The 15,564-nt window shown below is 32.9% G+C and overlaps 1 protein-coding gene across 1 annotated transcript; it reads right to left on the bottom strand.

Moving 5' to 3' along the window:
- Window positions 1-1,123: 1,123 nt before the first annotated feature.
- On the bottom strand, window positions 1,124-5,956 carry LOC110718673 (mitochondrial phosphate carrier protein 1, mitochondrial-like). The gene is made up of 6 exons (XM_021897557.1): window positions 5,577-5,956; window positions 4,522-4,871; window positions 4,381-4,424; window positions 3,314-3,528; window positions 3,111-3,235; window positions 1,124-1,849 (listed from the first exon to the last, which is right to left on the bottom strand). Exons 1-6 carry the CDS (start codon window positions 5,730-5,732, stop codon window positions 1,795-1,797), a joined length of 945 nt encoding a protein of 314 aa, XP_021753249.1. The 5' UTR covers window positions 5,733-5,956; the 3' UTR covers window positions 1,124-1,794.
- Window positions 5,957-15,564: the final 9,608 nt, after the last annotated feature.

Genomic DNA, 15,564 nt, shown 5'->3' with positions numbered 1-15,564 from the left:
TTTGGAAATCTTTAGAAATTAAGAGTTATTGTTAGCAAATCATTCTTATGTACTTAAAAGCAGATATTATTGTATAAACAAAGACCTAAAATGTAGTACAAGTCAATCTTATAATAGTAACGATATATCATGAGGTAAGGTGTATAAGTGTATTCGTTACTAAAGTACTACTCTTTTTGTTCCCGTTTGTTTGTCCTACATTAATTTTGTAACTTTTTTACTCCATTTTTTAGTTGGATTGAGCTGATGAGAAACAAAATAGGTGGGAGTAATTTATAATTGAATTGAGTTGTTACCATAAAGAAAACTCAAATTAACAACAATAAAATTAAAACTGAAGCAATTTAAATGAAACAAAGACCAGCGAAAGTAAACAATAAGGTTTATGAAAAAGTCATAATCGTGAAAGTAAAATCATCTTTCACATCTCAATTTAATTATGAATAGATTCATATTCAATAAAGAAAATGTCAAACTTTCTTACCTAAGAAATAATCCAAAATTTTGAGGTGTGTTTTGATCAAGAAATATCAAAAGCCAGAAATAACTTTCACATTAGAACGAAATTGTGATAGTGCTAGCCAGTCCAAATTCAGAACACTTCAAAGCTAGTATGAAAAAGATGAAAGAGGCTGACATAATTGCAATTTCTAGTCCACTTGTTCAAGTGGGTAACCTATCTATCTTGTCTTTCATTATCACCTTTTAAGGCTTTTAGTACAAGTAGTGCTTTTTTCATTCAAACAATAGAATTTGTTTTATTTTTATGATGATTACATAAAGTAATTAATTATTATTGATTTTTATACTAATTAAATGTCTATTAAAAAATTCCATTGTATGAATATATCTTTCAAGAGTATTTCTAATGATGAAATTTTCTTATCATAAATATTACTCCGGGATTCATATTTATATTACTTCATTTTTAACCCCGTATTATCTGATTTAGAATTGGTTAGTCGTTCTAACAACCACAACCCCCTACCCCACCCCTCTTATTCTCTGATCATACAATCTTGGAGTAATCATTTACTCCCTTAGTGGTCCATTTTAGCAAGAAAAGAACAATAAATACAACGATGTCAACCAATAAGAAAATAAAAAAGCTAGAAAAAACAAGTGATTAAAAACAGAAATCCGACTACCAAACTTGAAAAAATACTTACAATGTATGGCACAGAGTTGATCATTGAGCTACATACGTGGTGGGACTTGGGAGTGCATGAATGATTATGTTTTTTTTCCATTCATGCTATACAAATAGGAGTTTGAACAACATGGTCCCATTACAAGGGCAACTTGCCCTGTCACAACCACAGATTTAGTGCACTCAGATCTGAATGCTGGCTACATGCCTTATGACTTCATGGACGCTGTACTAGTAAACTAAGCAACAAACAAAATTCAAACTTGGTAGCTACCACGGGATCGAATCTCATCGCCGGGAGGAGAGGGGTTATAAGGGGAATTCTGAATAGGTTGGCTATGTACTCCAGATAGGTAGGTCAGGTCCAAGCCTAAAAGTGCTTTAATTCTTTATCCATGTGATGATTTTATATCAACAGAAAATCAATCATGAGTAACACTGCAAGTTCATGTAATATGTCATTGAGTTATTTTTGCCAAAACCAGATACGTGCAGTGTTCACCGATATAGACCTGTACAGACATCCTCTTCGCTGTTCCATCATTCGTGATCGAACTGATACAAACTGATGAGTGGAGGGAATTTATAACTACTCTTGTCAGGAAGAACTATGCCAAAGGAGGTTGCTGGAAACAGCCTCAAAATTAACCAGCAGAAATTGATTCTTCAAGACGCTTTGGGAGTCCTCCACTTGCAGGCCTTCAGAGAATAATATAAAGCGGTTCAAACATGTCAGTAATACAGTTAAAAAGAACAATGTGAAACGAGTAGCCACTGAATCATGAGAAATTGAAACAAAACTATATCAGATATACAGTAGTAATCAGGATTGCCAAACAAAAACGTAAATTGAGTTGCTCTTGTAGATCTCATCGTGCTGAGAGGGTGAGATGTCGTCTGTCATCAAACCCTCCCCCTCCCAACCCAGAGAAGAAAAAAAGAAAAAGAAAAAAAAGTGAAACCAAGTAGTGTTTAGTCTCAGCTGGCCTTTTTTAGTTTTTGAATAAAGTTTCCATCAAGGTTCCATCAATCTACAGACAATAATGATTGAGCCCAACCAGCAGTTTTTACCATCATTTCAACCAACCCATATATCAATCAAAACTTACATGTTATGATCTAAGAAACTGTGTTCATAAGATCCACATGGGGCAGATGTGCACTAGGACCATGAATTTTAAGGTTCAAGTATTTGCTAGAAGACATGCTTTGAAATCATCAAACACCCAATGTAAGACCTAGATTTCATCCAATGTTAGATGAAAACAAGGTGTCCCTACTCACTGCACGAGAGTAGGATATGTAAGAGGCAGGCAGCTAGCCAGCCATCATCGTTAAAGGTGAGTTAGACAATCAGTAGGCATAGCCCATATATACATACAGCTCCTCTCCTAGGCTGCGGCCAAGTGAGTTCAATTAAGCATTGTTCAGACTCCAAATCGAAAGTACCAAGACTGCTAACTGCCAATTCTTAAGTGCAAATTATTAATTAATTTCTCTAGCCGTCTAACATCATGTTGCTGAAGGATAAAGGCATTCAAGCCATAGCAGAGAACTAAAGCAATACACTTTTAAGACTACTCTGGATCAATTTCAAGTAGAGCATTAACAGGGCCTTGTAATGTTGTACACTCATTGTAATCTTGCATTTTTTTTTACCCTTGTTATCATTCGCATACTTGATAAAATCCCACTTATTACAAATTGTGCATTGAGACTTGAGAGTCTCCCCACATTCATCATTTTACTTTCAATAGTCACAGCTTCCCGCCAAATGACTTTCACTTTGTCACCCTAATCATTATCCGAGCTCAATATATTATACAAGTATTACCTTAATGTAATGCTATAAATAAAAACATTTTAGGCAACATATATACAGAATATATAGAGGAATGCTGTTATAGAATCACCCATGGCAATAAACTTTACAAATAAACTTAGTAAGGATTGAACTTACAGTCCACTTAGAATTTTAATAGAGTCATAGAAGAACCACTGCATAGTCACTACAGGCCCCACCAGTGCAATTCGAACACGCAGACTCCTAGTGAATAGATTCAGGAACCCTATCTTTTTTACAGCCTGAAAGGAAATAAAATATATTTCAGTTTGCTTATAAGATGTCTACTAGCATGGATTCATATGAAACACTGTCCCCACCTGAAGGACAGAGTCAGCCTTTTTGTTGTAAAGAGAAGAAACAATGACATCAGCAGGATTTGAAACCAAAGTGCCAACAGCTCCAGCTGCATAACCAGCCAAGCAAGTTACACCAAGCTGCTGGATTCTAGAGCAGTCTTCCTTTCTTCGCTGAAGGATATCATGGTAGATATGGTGAACTGAATGCTCAAATGTTGAAAACATCACCATGGAAACTGTGAAGGGGGCAGAATAAGGAAATCATAAGAAAAGAGATCCCTTATTTCTTAAGAATACACCAGACTCTTTACCTTAAAACTGATAATCTTAAGGAGTACATTTTACCCTATAGTAATATTTTACCTATGCAAGAGTCCATTTGTTTTACCTATACAGAGTCCATTTGCTTATCCTCTAATACAAGAGAATATAGTAAAAAAGAGAGTTTATGATCCAACAAGAAAAGAATTGCAATAACTCAATCTCCCTCTCCTTCACTCAGCTTAACTTCTTAGTTCTTATCAAATTTGTATGAACAGTGAACATATTCAACCTTATATGGCACCAAATACTCAATAATGCCTTTAATATGCAAGCATAGACACATCATCATCATGTCAACTATTATCATATTGAACCTTTCCAATATTATAAAAACTACAACAGCAACAACAACAACAACACAGAGACACGTCATCCTCATGTCAACTACTTTTGTATTGAACCTATCCATTTCCCTATGTTATACAACAACAACACCACCACCAACTACTACTACTATGAAGACATTGATTTTCATAAGCAGGCAGAATATAACGATTAGACGATTACTGGAGGTGGACAGATAGAAAATCAGTGAAACTTGGAAATCAGTGTCTAATGCTGAAAAAATTAGGGTATGTTATTGTCGAACAGATCTGGTTTTTAGCTTGACATAATCCAATCACATCAGCATATCTGCAACTTTAAGGAAATTACAGATACTCAACTGCAGCATTCAACTCATCAGATTAACAAAGAACTTCTAGGACTGACAAACAAGAAAGCAGGTAAATGATCATTTGAGAAATGCAAGTTAGGCTTATTACATGGAAGATTACGTCCCCAAAGCGGAAGAAGTCCTTTGTAAAATCTGCATTAAAAAAACAAAGATTAGTCATTATGTTATTTAGAAAGAACACATACCCTTATGTAATGCAAAAGAACAAGCTTAAGCTCTAGATAACTACCCTGACAAGCCTTCAGCTCTGTATACTTTGGGAAATCCATCAACTAAACCCTTAGCAAAATTTGTTTGTGTTTGCACGCGGACTTTAATTGATTCAAAAGGACAGAGAGCAACATCAGCAAATACTTGAGCAGATGCACCACTCAAAAACAATATCATGCTCCTGTTTTGACCTACCAATACATCAGAGTAGAGCTTCTTAAAGTACTCATATAGACCAAACTTGCAGCCGCCTTGAATCCCATATCCGAAAAACTTCCCTGACCAACCTCTCCAAAGGCCAGAAGCACCATGTTCACTCCATAGAGTTGAGAAACCTGATGAAATGCCATTATATTTAATGGGATTCACCTACTAGTTCAAACAAGTTAAAATTAGAAACAAACTCCACACACATTAATACTATTACCAATTTGAACCAAATTTAGGTTATTTTGACAAAGAATCCACAGTAATATGGCACCTATTATTTAGAAAGCTTGAATATTTAGTGCTGGTCTGACCCAACTAAGGTTACACAGAAAACCAAACCCAAATAATCCAAAGTTTACTCATTTAGTCATTTATCATAATTTGATATTTTACTAAGTTTACTTTGGTTTGACATATCTTCGGTATCACCTTAAATCGACCAGAAACCAAACCCGATCAACCCATTGACTGGAATCGCTGGCTCTTACAATTAGTGTAAAAATTACAGTAATTAAGGAGAAATGCTAATTCCTTTTTCAAAATGTTACCAATTTAACAAAGGCAAATCCAACAATTTTAGCAAAAATGAGCGGTATATCAGTATATATATTCTAGTTAGCCACTAAATCTACATAGACCATCAAAACCCACTCACATTAATCATCCAAAAATCTGTAATTGCATAACAAACATGTTTCAAACCAAATAAGGTCAACACACCAAATTCAAACATACATAAATAAGCATATAATTTACAAGTACAAGCTAAAACCAGATATTAGCTGAGAAATAAACAAACAAATAATCTAACAAAATGTGAAATTAGAGAAGGGTTTAAGAAGGGTTTTAGGGAAGAAAACTGACTTGCATATTAACTTTAAGAACATCAAGAGGAGTAATGGCCAGATGGGTAGTTCCAGCACTAAGCATTCCACCAATGGTGCAAAGACCATAATACCCTGGTGAAAATTCCTCGCAAAATCTGCCTTCAACCCCTTTCATTTTCTCTAAAATGTTCATCTTTCTAAGTTTCAGATTTGTTCTAATTTCTGGGGTAAAAACCCCGGATTCCTCTTCTATCTGAAAATTATTCTTTTGATAAAACGAAATCCAGGATTCTTGGGAGATCAAAAAAGGGAAAAAGTGTTTGTTTTGTTAACGTCAGAGATTGAGGAATAGGATCGTTAGAATGACTGAAGAACATGTATTTGTGAAGTTTGTTTGTGTTTTGTTTATCGTTTGTGATTCTTCCACGTTACATGTTTTTTTTTTTTTTTTTTTACAAAAGCCACGTTACATGTTGTAGTATACGGTTTAGAGCTAATTGGAAAAATATTACTTTTTTTGGTGGGAAGGGAATTGAATAGGTTTCACACTTTTATTTATGTTCTATTCAATTGCGTGGATGATCGATTAGATTGATCATTACGAGTTTAAATTATGTGTACGATGTGCGATTAAATCTTGTGTACACGATGATTTCTTTGTGGCTCTCTAAATCCACAACTTAAATTTGTATCACAAACGCAAAATGTGTATTGTGGAAAATTGATAATCAATTGTGTCTATATTTTTGTAAGAGTTGGTGCCAAAAATTTGTCATAACATATTTGCATTAAAAAGAATTAATTGTTATAGTCATTTATTTAAAGTAAAATTAATTTATGAAAATTATTTGAAAGTATAATGGAATCATAAATTGTTGGTAACACAAATACAACGATAGAAGTATTCCCCCATTTCTTCTTAATTGTCTCATTCAGAATCTTGCACATCTTCTAATGTAGCATTATGAAGTACAGAGTAAGGTCCCGTCCACTTCACCCTATTTTTGTTGAACTAAAATAATTTTTAATGAATTGAAATTATTTTTGCTAAATTTAAATTATTTTTACTGAACTGAAATTTATTTGCTAAACTAAAATTATTTTTACTGATTTTCTGTTATATTTTTTCTATAAAGTTACTGATTATTATCGAATTGAAATTATTTTTACTAAACTGAACTTATTTTTACTGAACTGAACTTATTTTACCGAACTGAAATTATTTTTATTGAATATTATTTTTTTAAGGTGAAGTGAACAGGGCCTAATAACGATATCTCTAGGTATGTATATTAAAAACAAGTACTACCTTCGTTAATTATTATGTGCAACTTTGAAATATTTTATATTTCATAAATCATACCCCAAAGTTGCACACAATAATTAGCAGAGTTAAAATACGTGAGTACGTGACTATATTTTGAAGTAATTCGTATTTATTTTCCCATAAGCTATTAAACATTATTTGCATTGAAATCTATCAAGATTCTAAATAGGACAATAAAATGAAAACATATAGAGTAGTATTTTAGTCTTTTAGACAATCAGACTAGGTCATCTATCTCAAATGTAGGCCCAGCCCAATGTATATGACCATTTTCAAAAGAAGTTTCCACATAGTCCAATTGGCCCAATGTTTTAGGGGTTTTGGGCCTGGGAGGGTATTTATAGTTAAACTTGGGGCTAAAAGACAGCAATTCTTAATTATTGCTTCATTGAAGAAGAAAATGTCTTAATCTTGAAAATACTTGGGCTCAAGCAATAATGTTTTCTTTCCAAATTAGAAGCAATTAGAAAGATTTTTAGTGGAGTAACTAAGAATTGTCTAGTGATGGATTGATGGTACTTGTTTAAAAGCAAATGGGAAAAATAGTTATATCTAGAAAGCACTAACTCTGACTTTTTTATGTAAGAATTATCAAAAAAGAGATAAACTTGTAAATTGCATAATTTACTAAGAGTCATAATACAGAAATGTTATTTTTTTTTTTTCTTAATAGGATAAAATAATTCCTTATGAAATTAGTACGTCTCGTATAAGATTGTCATATTAGATAAACTACTACTCCGTATAAAGTTATAATGAAGTCATAAACTTGTGGTGGCTAAAAAGGAGTAGATTTAAAAAAAAAATTAAAAATAAAATAATAAAATAAAATAAAATAAAAAAAGAAATTAACTAATATGTTTAAAACAAAATTTGTATTATTCGGGAAAAAAACACAAAAAACAAAATGAGTAATTATTGATTAGCAAATATTAAGGAAATAATACTCGTATTACATTGTGACATACTCTGTAGTAAGAACGTAAAAGTTGACATAAACAATATAGTACGTATTAAAAAAGTATCTTAATCAAAATCCTTGAATTAACCTTCAATCGAATGTGCCAACGACTATCATACATTCGCATTATATGGATGGAGTATTTAGTTATTACTCGTATTAAAAAAATATCTTACTCCCAGAATTGATGATCAAACATAAAGTCTTAATTAACTAATCCTTTTTTTTTTAGTGGGTAAAATAAAGAATAAAAGTCTCAAAAAATTAGTAGTATGCTATTTTATCAATTCCCATTGGAATCCATTTTCTTTAGTTGGGGAGTGGGAAAATTAAAGCAGCATATTCGAATATCAGCCAAAGCACCACAGTTGCGGAGTAGCTATCATGTTCATGACGCCACTCCTCTTCTCTACATTGAAATAACTTTGTAATGATCTCCAAAACATAGAGATAGATATCAATCAGAAGCTATATATAAACCAAGTATTAATGCTCCTAAAGTCCTAATCCATAGCGAATAATTAACTTTTAAGTCGTGAAAATATTGTTCGTTCGTTGTAATTTGGGGTGTGTTATATTCATTTTATTTGAACTTATTTATTGTTAATCATCATATTGAGAAAGATTGGTATTACTCATTTGGTTTATTATAAGATAGTCGACTATTAGTCTATTACACGACTAATTGCAATATTCTACATATGAAACAAAAAAAGAAAAAAATCACAAAAGTGCTAAAAAATTTTGCTAGTATAACTTAAGTAGATGGGAATTGACTAATCTCTTGATTTTGCAAATTTATATTTGTCCACCACATTAACTATATAGTTATTCGATTGATGTTTTGTCGATGATACTTCCATAATCACTTATCCTAAACATTTTATCATTAAATTTAACTCATAACAAAGTACTCCGTACATAAATTACAAGGACTTCTTAAAATAGATGTATGAGACAAATGAGGGAAATGACTCCACATTCACTGTTATGATAAAATTAATAATACATACAAAGATTGATTAATTAATTAAATTAATGACTATGATTAATTCAAAGACTTAACTGTCTAATTGCCTAATTATATACGGAAGGAGGCTCGGAATTTGCCAAAAACTACAGGAAGATCCAAAAAATTCCAAGTAAAATATCTTGTGTAATCTAGGTTAATCTTTTGATTGTAGTAGCTTATAATAATTTATATTAACGTCACATCGCATCACTTTATAAAGTTAAACCTTATAAGACCCTGACCTTTCGATTTGTTTCTTTAGTCATTACTCATTACCACTACAAACTTCTTTTTGTCTCTCAGATGATACAATTGGTAGTATTAGAGATAATTTGTCTCAAGAAATCAAATTCTACCACCTCATCCATATTTTCAATTTATATCGTAAAAAAAATAATTATACCCTAACACGACGTTTACATGAGATTTCGTTGGCCTTGAAGTGTGGATGTAGCATGGGTCTTGCCATACTAGAGCTTAATATCCCATTTTGAAAAGAGGGTGGATGAGATTTGAACTCGTAAAAGTCGTAATCTTCTTGTCATGTTGACTCTTGATACTATATAAAAGGACCAACTCATCAATTAAATTTTTGTTTGAAATCCATAATCGATATATATACACTATCAAAATAAAAGAGAAATTCCTTCAAAAAATGAAAATAAAATGAAAAGGGATCGGAGAGATGAATTGTTCTCTCGAAACGGAGAAAATATATGGCAATCAACTGATAGAAAATCTATACACAAGTACATTGGTTTGACAAATCAAAATCATGTGTCCTAATTTCCGTGCACCAAAAAAAATGTACATAAATATGTATCTAGTAGAAACAAGAGGTCTCAATCATTATCTTTAATTAATGAACTTTTTTTGTTATGGAGTGTTTTTCTCTTATATTATAGCATTTGTAAGTTCATCCGAGTATAACACATGTGATCAATGTACTCCGTGTATAATATTAGAAAGTACAAAATATAACATCTTCTATAGGATAAATACTAAATTGTTATAATCATGTGCATCCTAAAAAATTATTTTAAGTAACCAAAATCTAAATAAGATAGATTATGAAAGGCTGAAAGCAACACAAACACAATTAAATTAGAACAACCCAAAATAAAATTTATATGAGTAGCAACTAGTTAAGAAATCATGTCATTTTTTGTACAGTAATATAAACATGAGTAGAATTCAATTTAAATCCATGAAACAATCAACCTCCAAGTTCAATCAAAAGAATAGTATCATTTTTTCCAGCCCCACGAAAAAAGGTTTCAATCAAACGAATATATCTTTATCAAACCTTGCTTTAAAAATGCATGATCACTAGCTACTAGTCACATCCGCACCAACAATAAATTGTATAATCGCATAATTAAAACTTTATCTTATAATTAATCTTATATTTTACTGTAAAGTCTGGAATAGATCGTAGGTTGAGTGTATATATATTATTGAACCAAACTTTAATTTACAAAGTTGCCTGCTTTACAGTGAATACAAGAATTTTAAATCGAATAGCATGATTAAAAAATTCAATGGACATGCATAGTTGAAAGTGACTAATGTGAGAATAGTATACTCTAAATTCATCTTATGATTATTTAAAATTTTGAGTAATTTTTGTTTTATTCAGCATTTCAGCATAACTAGGGTTTATCAAAGATTAATTTACACTAATTGGTGATATAGAGTAATTCGTATTAGCATTACAATAACCCAAAATTTTAACCATCTATAAACATGATTCATTTAGGCAAATTTAGGTATTGTAGGAGCTGATATTCGTGCAAGTAGTGTATTAGCTAGAAACAATCAACTAGAGTAATAATTATTAGAGGTAGCTGTTAAATGAGTTGTTTAGTACTCTATCTGTATATAATACTTGTTCCATTTTTTCATACACAGAGTTTTAGGAGAAATAATAAAAAGAATCAATCACACAAATACCTTCAAGTTTCTAATATTATACACACAAGATCTTGTAACACTCCGTATTATATTGCATGATGCTCATCTCAATTAAGGCCTAAACAATTAAAACAAAATCAAATATAGGCATTCATTACAAAGCCTCAAACACATAACCAAAAAAATGGATAATAAGTCACATTTATTTATCCACAACAATCTTATAAATTTCTGTTCCTCAAACAAATAAAATCTATACATATGGGTAAGGGCTATATATAAGCATTAAATACATTCTTAAAAATTGTATGAAATTAGTAATTTATGACAAAAACACGCATAAATTAGTGTAATTAGTGTTTACTATATTTTTATGATTTCCAAAATTTTTACGATTTTCTAGTGTGTATTTAAGGGCTATGTATAACATTTTCCTAACTATATAATCTCGTCACAATAATTTAGTGAATTGCTATTCGTGCAAATTCAAACAAATTTTTTGTGAATCGCTAAACATCGCCCGCAAATTACCATATAAAGCCCACAAATATGACTTGGTATGACAATTATGCCCATTTTCTAAAATTGAACAAATCTCGATTTAAAAAATGCGGAGCCGTACTGGCTCGCCGGGGGAGACCGGAGGGCAGGCCGGAGATGCGGGAGACGCCGGAGGTACGTCGTCGTCGACGGAAAATGAGGTAAGACACCGTTAAAATTCACGGTTTACGTAACGGCGTCTGAAAGAGGTGGTCGTGTAGTGGCGCCGGTGCCTAGGATGGACGCCAGTACCGCAGCATGGACGTCCAAGCCAGACGCCAGAACTACCGCACCGGCGTCCAGCCCAGATGCCAACACCACCAGACAGGCGTCCTGGCCAGGCGCCAGTCCAGTGGCTGTGGCTGCCCTGCCAGGCGCCAGTCTAGTGGGTGTGGCGGCCCTGCCAGACGCCAGCCTTTTTTTTTTTTTCTTTTTTTTTTCTTTTTTAATTTTGTTGTTGTTGTTTTTGTTTTTTTTTTTTTTTAAATTTGAAAAATCGAAAATGATTTTTTAAAAAAATTCGAAATTGTTTTCTATTTGAAAAATCGAAATGGGTTTTTTTAAAAATTAAGTTTGAAAATTGAGAATGGTTTTTTTTTTTAAATTAAGTTTGACAATTTGAAATTGTATTAAAAAAAATTGGAAATGGTTTTTTTTTTCTTTTTTTAAATTTATTTCAAATTGAAAATTCAAAACGGTTTTTTTTTTAAATTAAGATTAATAATTTAATGTTTTTATTTATGTTGTGAGTAGATTTGTGTTAATGTATACCAAAATATTTAATTGTTTATGTGACTTTTATAAATGATTGTGTTTAAAATTTGTATGTGTATGTGTATGAATAATATTATACATAATTATGTTTTTAATTTTGTGTTAATTCTGTGTAAATATAGAAATTAAATGTATTATCCGTTAAATGTATTTATTATAATATATAATTGATGCAGGATTATGGTGGAGACGGAAATGATTACAGTGGGATCTTTGGACATGATGGTCCATTCGAAGAAGCTCAACAAGCGATTGATTGGGCAAAACAGGTTGCAATTATAGCTGGATTTTGCTTGGTAGTAGTAACTCATAAATCTCAACGGGATGGTAGAATGGATCGCATTTTGAGATGCGACCGTTATCGCAAAAGAGAAGAAAGAGATTTTCGTACAGCCACTCGGTTTGATACAAAGCGGAAAGGTTGTGGGTGTGAGTTCAGAGTAAAGGTTCGACAACTGCGGAGTCGTGACGGTTGGGAAGTGATTGGTTACTCTAAATGGGGGTATCACAACCATGAGATGATAGTATATGAAGAGGGTCATCGACAGCTGAGCGGCTTAAGTCCTGCTGCGAAACTAGTTGTGAAAGAAATGAGTGATGCTCAAGTCAAGCCTGCTAAAATATTAGCATCTGTGTTAGAGAAATTTCCAGAAGACCATCCAAACCGAAGACACATCTACAACGTCAGACAGCAACTCAGGTTTGAACGATCAGAGGGAAGGAACCCTATACAGCAACTGCTACACCAGGCACAATCACGTGGTTACCTGTTCTGGTTTGATTCTGATGAAGATACAGCGGAGGTGACTCATCTTTTCCTTGTGCATCCTGATTGTGCTGATATGATCAAGTCTTGGCCATTTGTGATTTTGATCGACTCAACGTACAAGACAAACAAGTACAAGTTCCCACTGGTTTAGATCATGGGGATGACTCCAACGAACCAGAACTTTCTGATTGGTCATGCTTATTATCCTTGTACGACGGTTCTCCCTTGGCGTTTGCGTGAGACTGTCACTACACCGGTCAAAGAGGTAGCTATTGCGTTTCTTGGGTCGTCATACAGACATTTCATCCGACTAGACATGTCATCCGATTTTCCAGTGCCACCGATTATACCTCGGTGGTACACCATTCGCACAGCGAGCGTAGAGGGTTGGGATGCGCTATATCATGACCGGATCCACGAATGGAACACCCTAACTGCATTTTAGTTTTTCATGTTTACATTCTTCCTATGTAACCTTATTTGTACGTTGCTCTTTTAATGAGAACATTAATTTTTTATATTGTATTGCTTACTACATTTATATGCTTCATGGGTAAGTTGCGCGGATCCACGAACGGTTATGTCAAAATTTAAAACCAGCAATGATAATATGTCAAAGTTGAAAGCTAAAACAACAATCTAAAATGTTACAAACTTAAAACATAATGTCCAATTTTAAAAATTAAAACAATAATATTTAAAGTGCTCTATAAATAACATGCCAAAACCATCAGTAATCCCTCTTCGACGTCGACTCCCAATGCGCAAGGGTCTGTTCCAGACTATCAACAGCAGCTCTCACTGTTGCACTCATGCTGTCCTTCTCCAGAGAGAGTTTCTGTACGTCTTGCATTATCTTTCCCATCCACTGCATACAACAAAAAATAAAACATGAAATACAATAACAACATATAAAACTTAATTAAAAAACAACGATAAATATTTTATGAGACATACCGCTTCCATGGCAGTAGGCGGTGGCATATAATCATCATTGCTGTGATCGAGATCTGCGATCAACCTCGGGTGCAAATACCGGTTGAACCATTCCATGTAGTAGTGGTCACACATGGGAGGAACCCCAGATGGCGGCCTCTGCAACTCTGCAGTCCATAAGCGGGCCACCATCGAAAACTGGTCCCACGTCCAAAATACCAAAAAATTAAATAACTACCTACACATACAAAATACCAACACTTCCAACATATCGTCATGTTTATAAACATAAAATTAATAAAGATTATAAAAATCAAAGACATAATAAATAAATAGGACACAAAACAAAAATTTCAAATTATTTCAAATAATTAAACATAGAAAAATATTATACGGCATACACAAATACACACATAATACCTTAATGCATACACAAATACACACATAATACCCTAATATATTACAAAATTTCTGATTTCCAAAAAAAATAAATTTTTTTTTCAAATAATTAAACATAAAAAATAAAAAACAAATATATTACACATACACAAATACACACATAATACCCTAATGTATTACACATTTTAATTAAAAAAAACAATTACACATTAACACAAACAATTTCCACATACTACATCAATTAAGGCATAAAAAATGTTTAAACATCAAACATTAAAAAAGCTAAACATTAACACAAAAAATAAATCTGATTTTATAAAAATAAAATACACACGATTTATAAAAAAAAACACATAAAGTTGATAAATATTTAAAAAAAAATAAAACACATCAAAAAAAAAATTATACATAAAACAAAATTATTTTAAATAAAACTAAATTTCTGATTTTGCAAAATAAAAAATAAAAAACAAAATACAAAAACAAAAAAATAAAAAAATAAAAAAATAAAATTAAAACAGGTGGGGCGCCTGGCCAGGACGCCTACCCACTGGCGGTGGCGCCAGATCCGGCAGCCATAGCCAGTGGGCAGGCGCCTGAACTGGACGCCCACTCATAGGCACAGGCGCCAGATCTGGCCGCCACAGCCAATGGTCTGGCATCTGGTTTGGACGCCTGCCCGATGGCTGGGCTTCCAAGCCAGACGCCACGCCACCGGCGTTGGCTGCCGGACCTAACGCCCCGCCACGCGCCACCTTCGCCTTTTTTTTTTTTTTTTAAAAAAAAAAAATATTTAAATAATTATCTTGCCACCAGGTCGCCGCCTTTCCTCCGCCGTCGCCGCCGCCACCTCTTTCCCTTGCCGCCTCGACATTGTCGTAATTAATTTTTTTTAGAGAGGTAGATTTTCTGATTTTTTTTTAGAGAGATGTAGAGAGTGTTTTTTTTTTTTAAAAGAATAGGGCAATAAAGTCACTTCAACACGTATTTGTGGGCTTTATGTAGAGATTTGCGGGCGATGTTTAACAAATCCCTAGTCAATATAAATTATCGTCCGAGTCAATAACTACTCCCTTCGTTAATTTTTATTTGCAACTTTGGAGGGTTTTACGGTTCACGAGACAAAATTTAAGGGGCAAACATCAGTGGGAGTAAATGAAAGTGATTTAAGTGTTTGGAGAGAGAAAGTTGGCCCACCCACTAGTAAAATTATTAAAATCAGAATTTTTAATTAAGGGTAAATTTGTAATTTTCAGGGTTTTTGTGTATTAAAAATAGAAATAAAATAAAAAGTTGCACAAAATGATTAGCGGACTAAAATGGCAAAAGTTGAAAATAAAAATTAACGGAGGGAGTAGTTACTTATGCAAATTAAACGCGGGGTGATGTCAAC

Source organism: Chenopodium quinoa, unplaced genomic scaffold (genome assembly GCF_001683475.1).
Source record: "Chenopodium quinoa cultivar QQ74 unplaced genomic scaffold, ASM168347v1, whole genome shotgun sequence".
NCBI classification, from domain to species: Eukaryota; Viridiplantae; Streptophyta; class Magnoliopsida; order Caryophyllales; family Amaranthaceae; genus Chenopodium; species Chenopodium quinoa.
The sequence above is the reverse complement of the archived record's forward strand: the minus strand, read 5'-3'. Positions and strand labels throughout refer to the sequence as shown.

What these genes read in the sequence shown, in the direction of transcription:
- LOC110718673 (XM_021897557.1), bottom strand. Translation starts at nt 5,732, where the DNA reads ATGAACATTTTAGAGAAAATGAAAGGGGTTGAAGGCAGATTTTGCGAG. An exon ending in TTCTTAAAGTTAATATGCAA is followed by an intron (nt 4,872 to 5,576) that starts GTCAGTTTTCTT and finishes TTGAACTAGTAG; the next exon opens with GTGAATCCCATTAAATATAA. An exon ending in AGAGCTGAAGGCTTGTCAGG is followed by an intron (nt 4,425 to 4,521) that starts GTAGTTATCTAG and finishes TTTTTAATGCAG; the next exon opens with ATTTTACAAAGGACTTCTTC.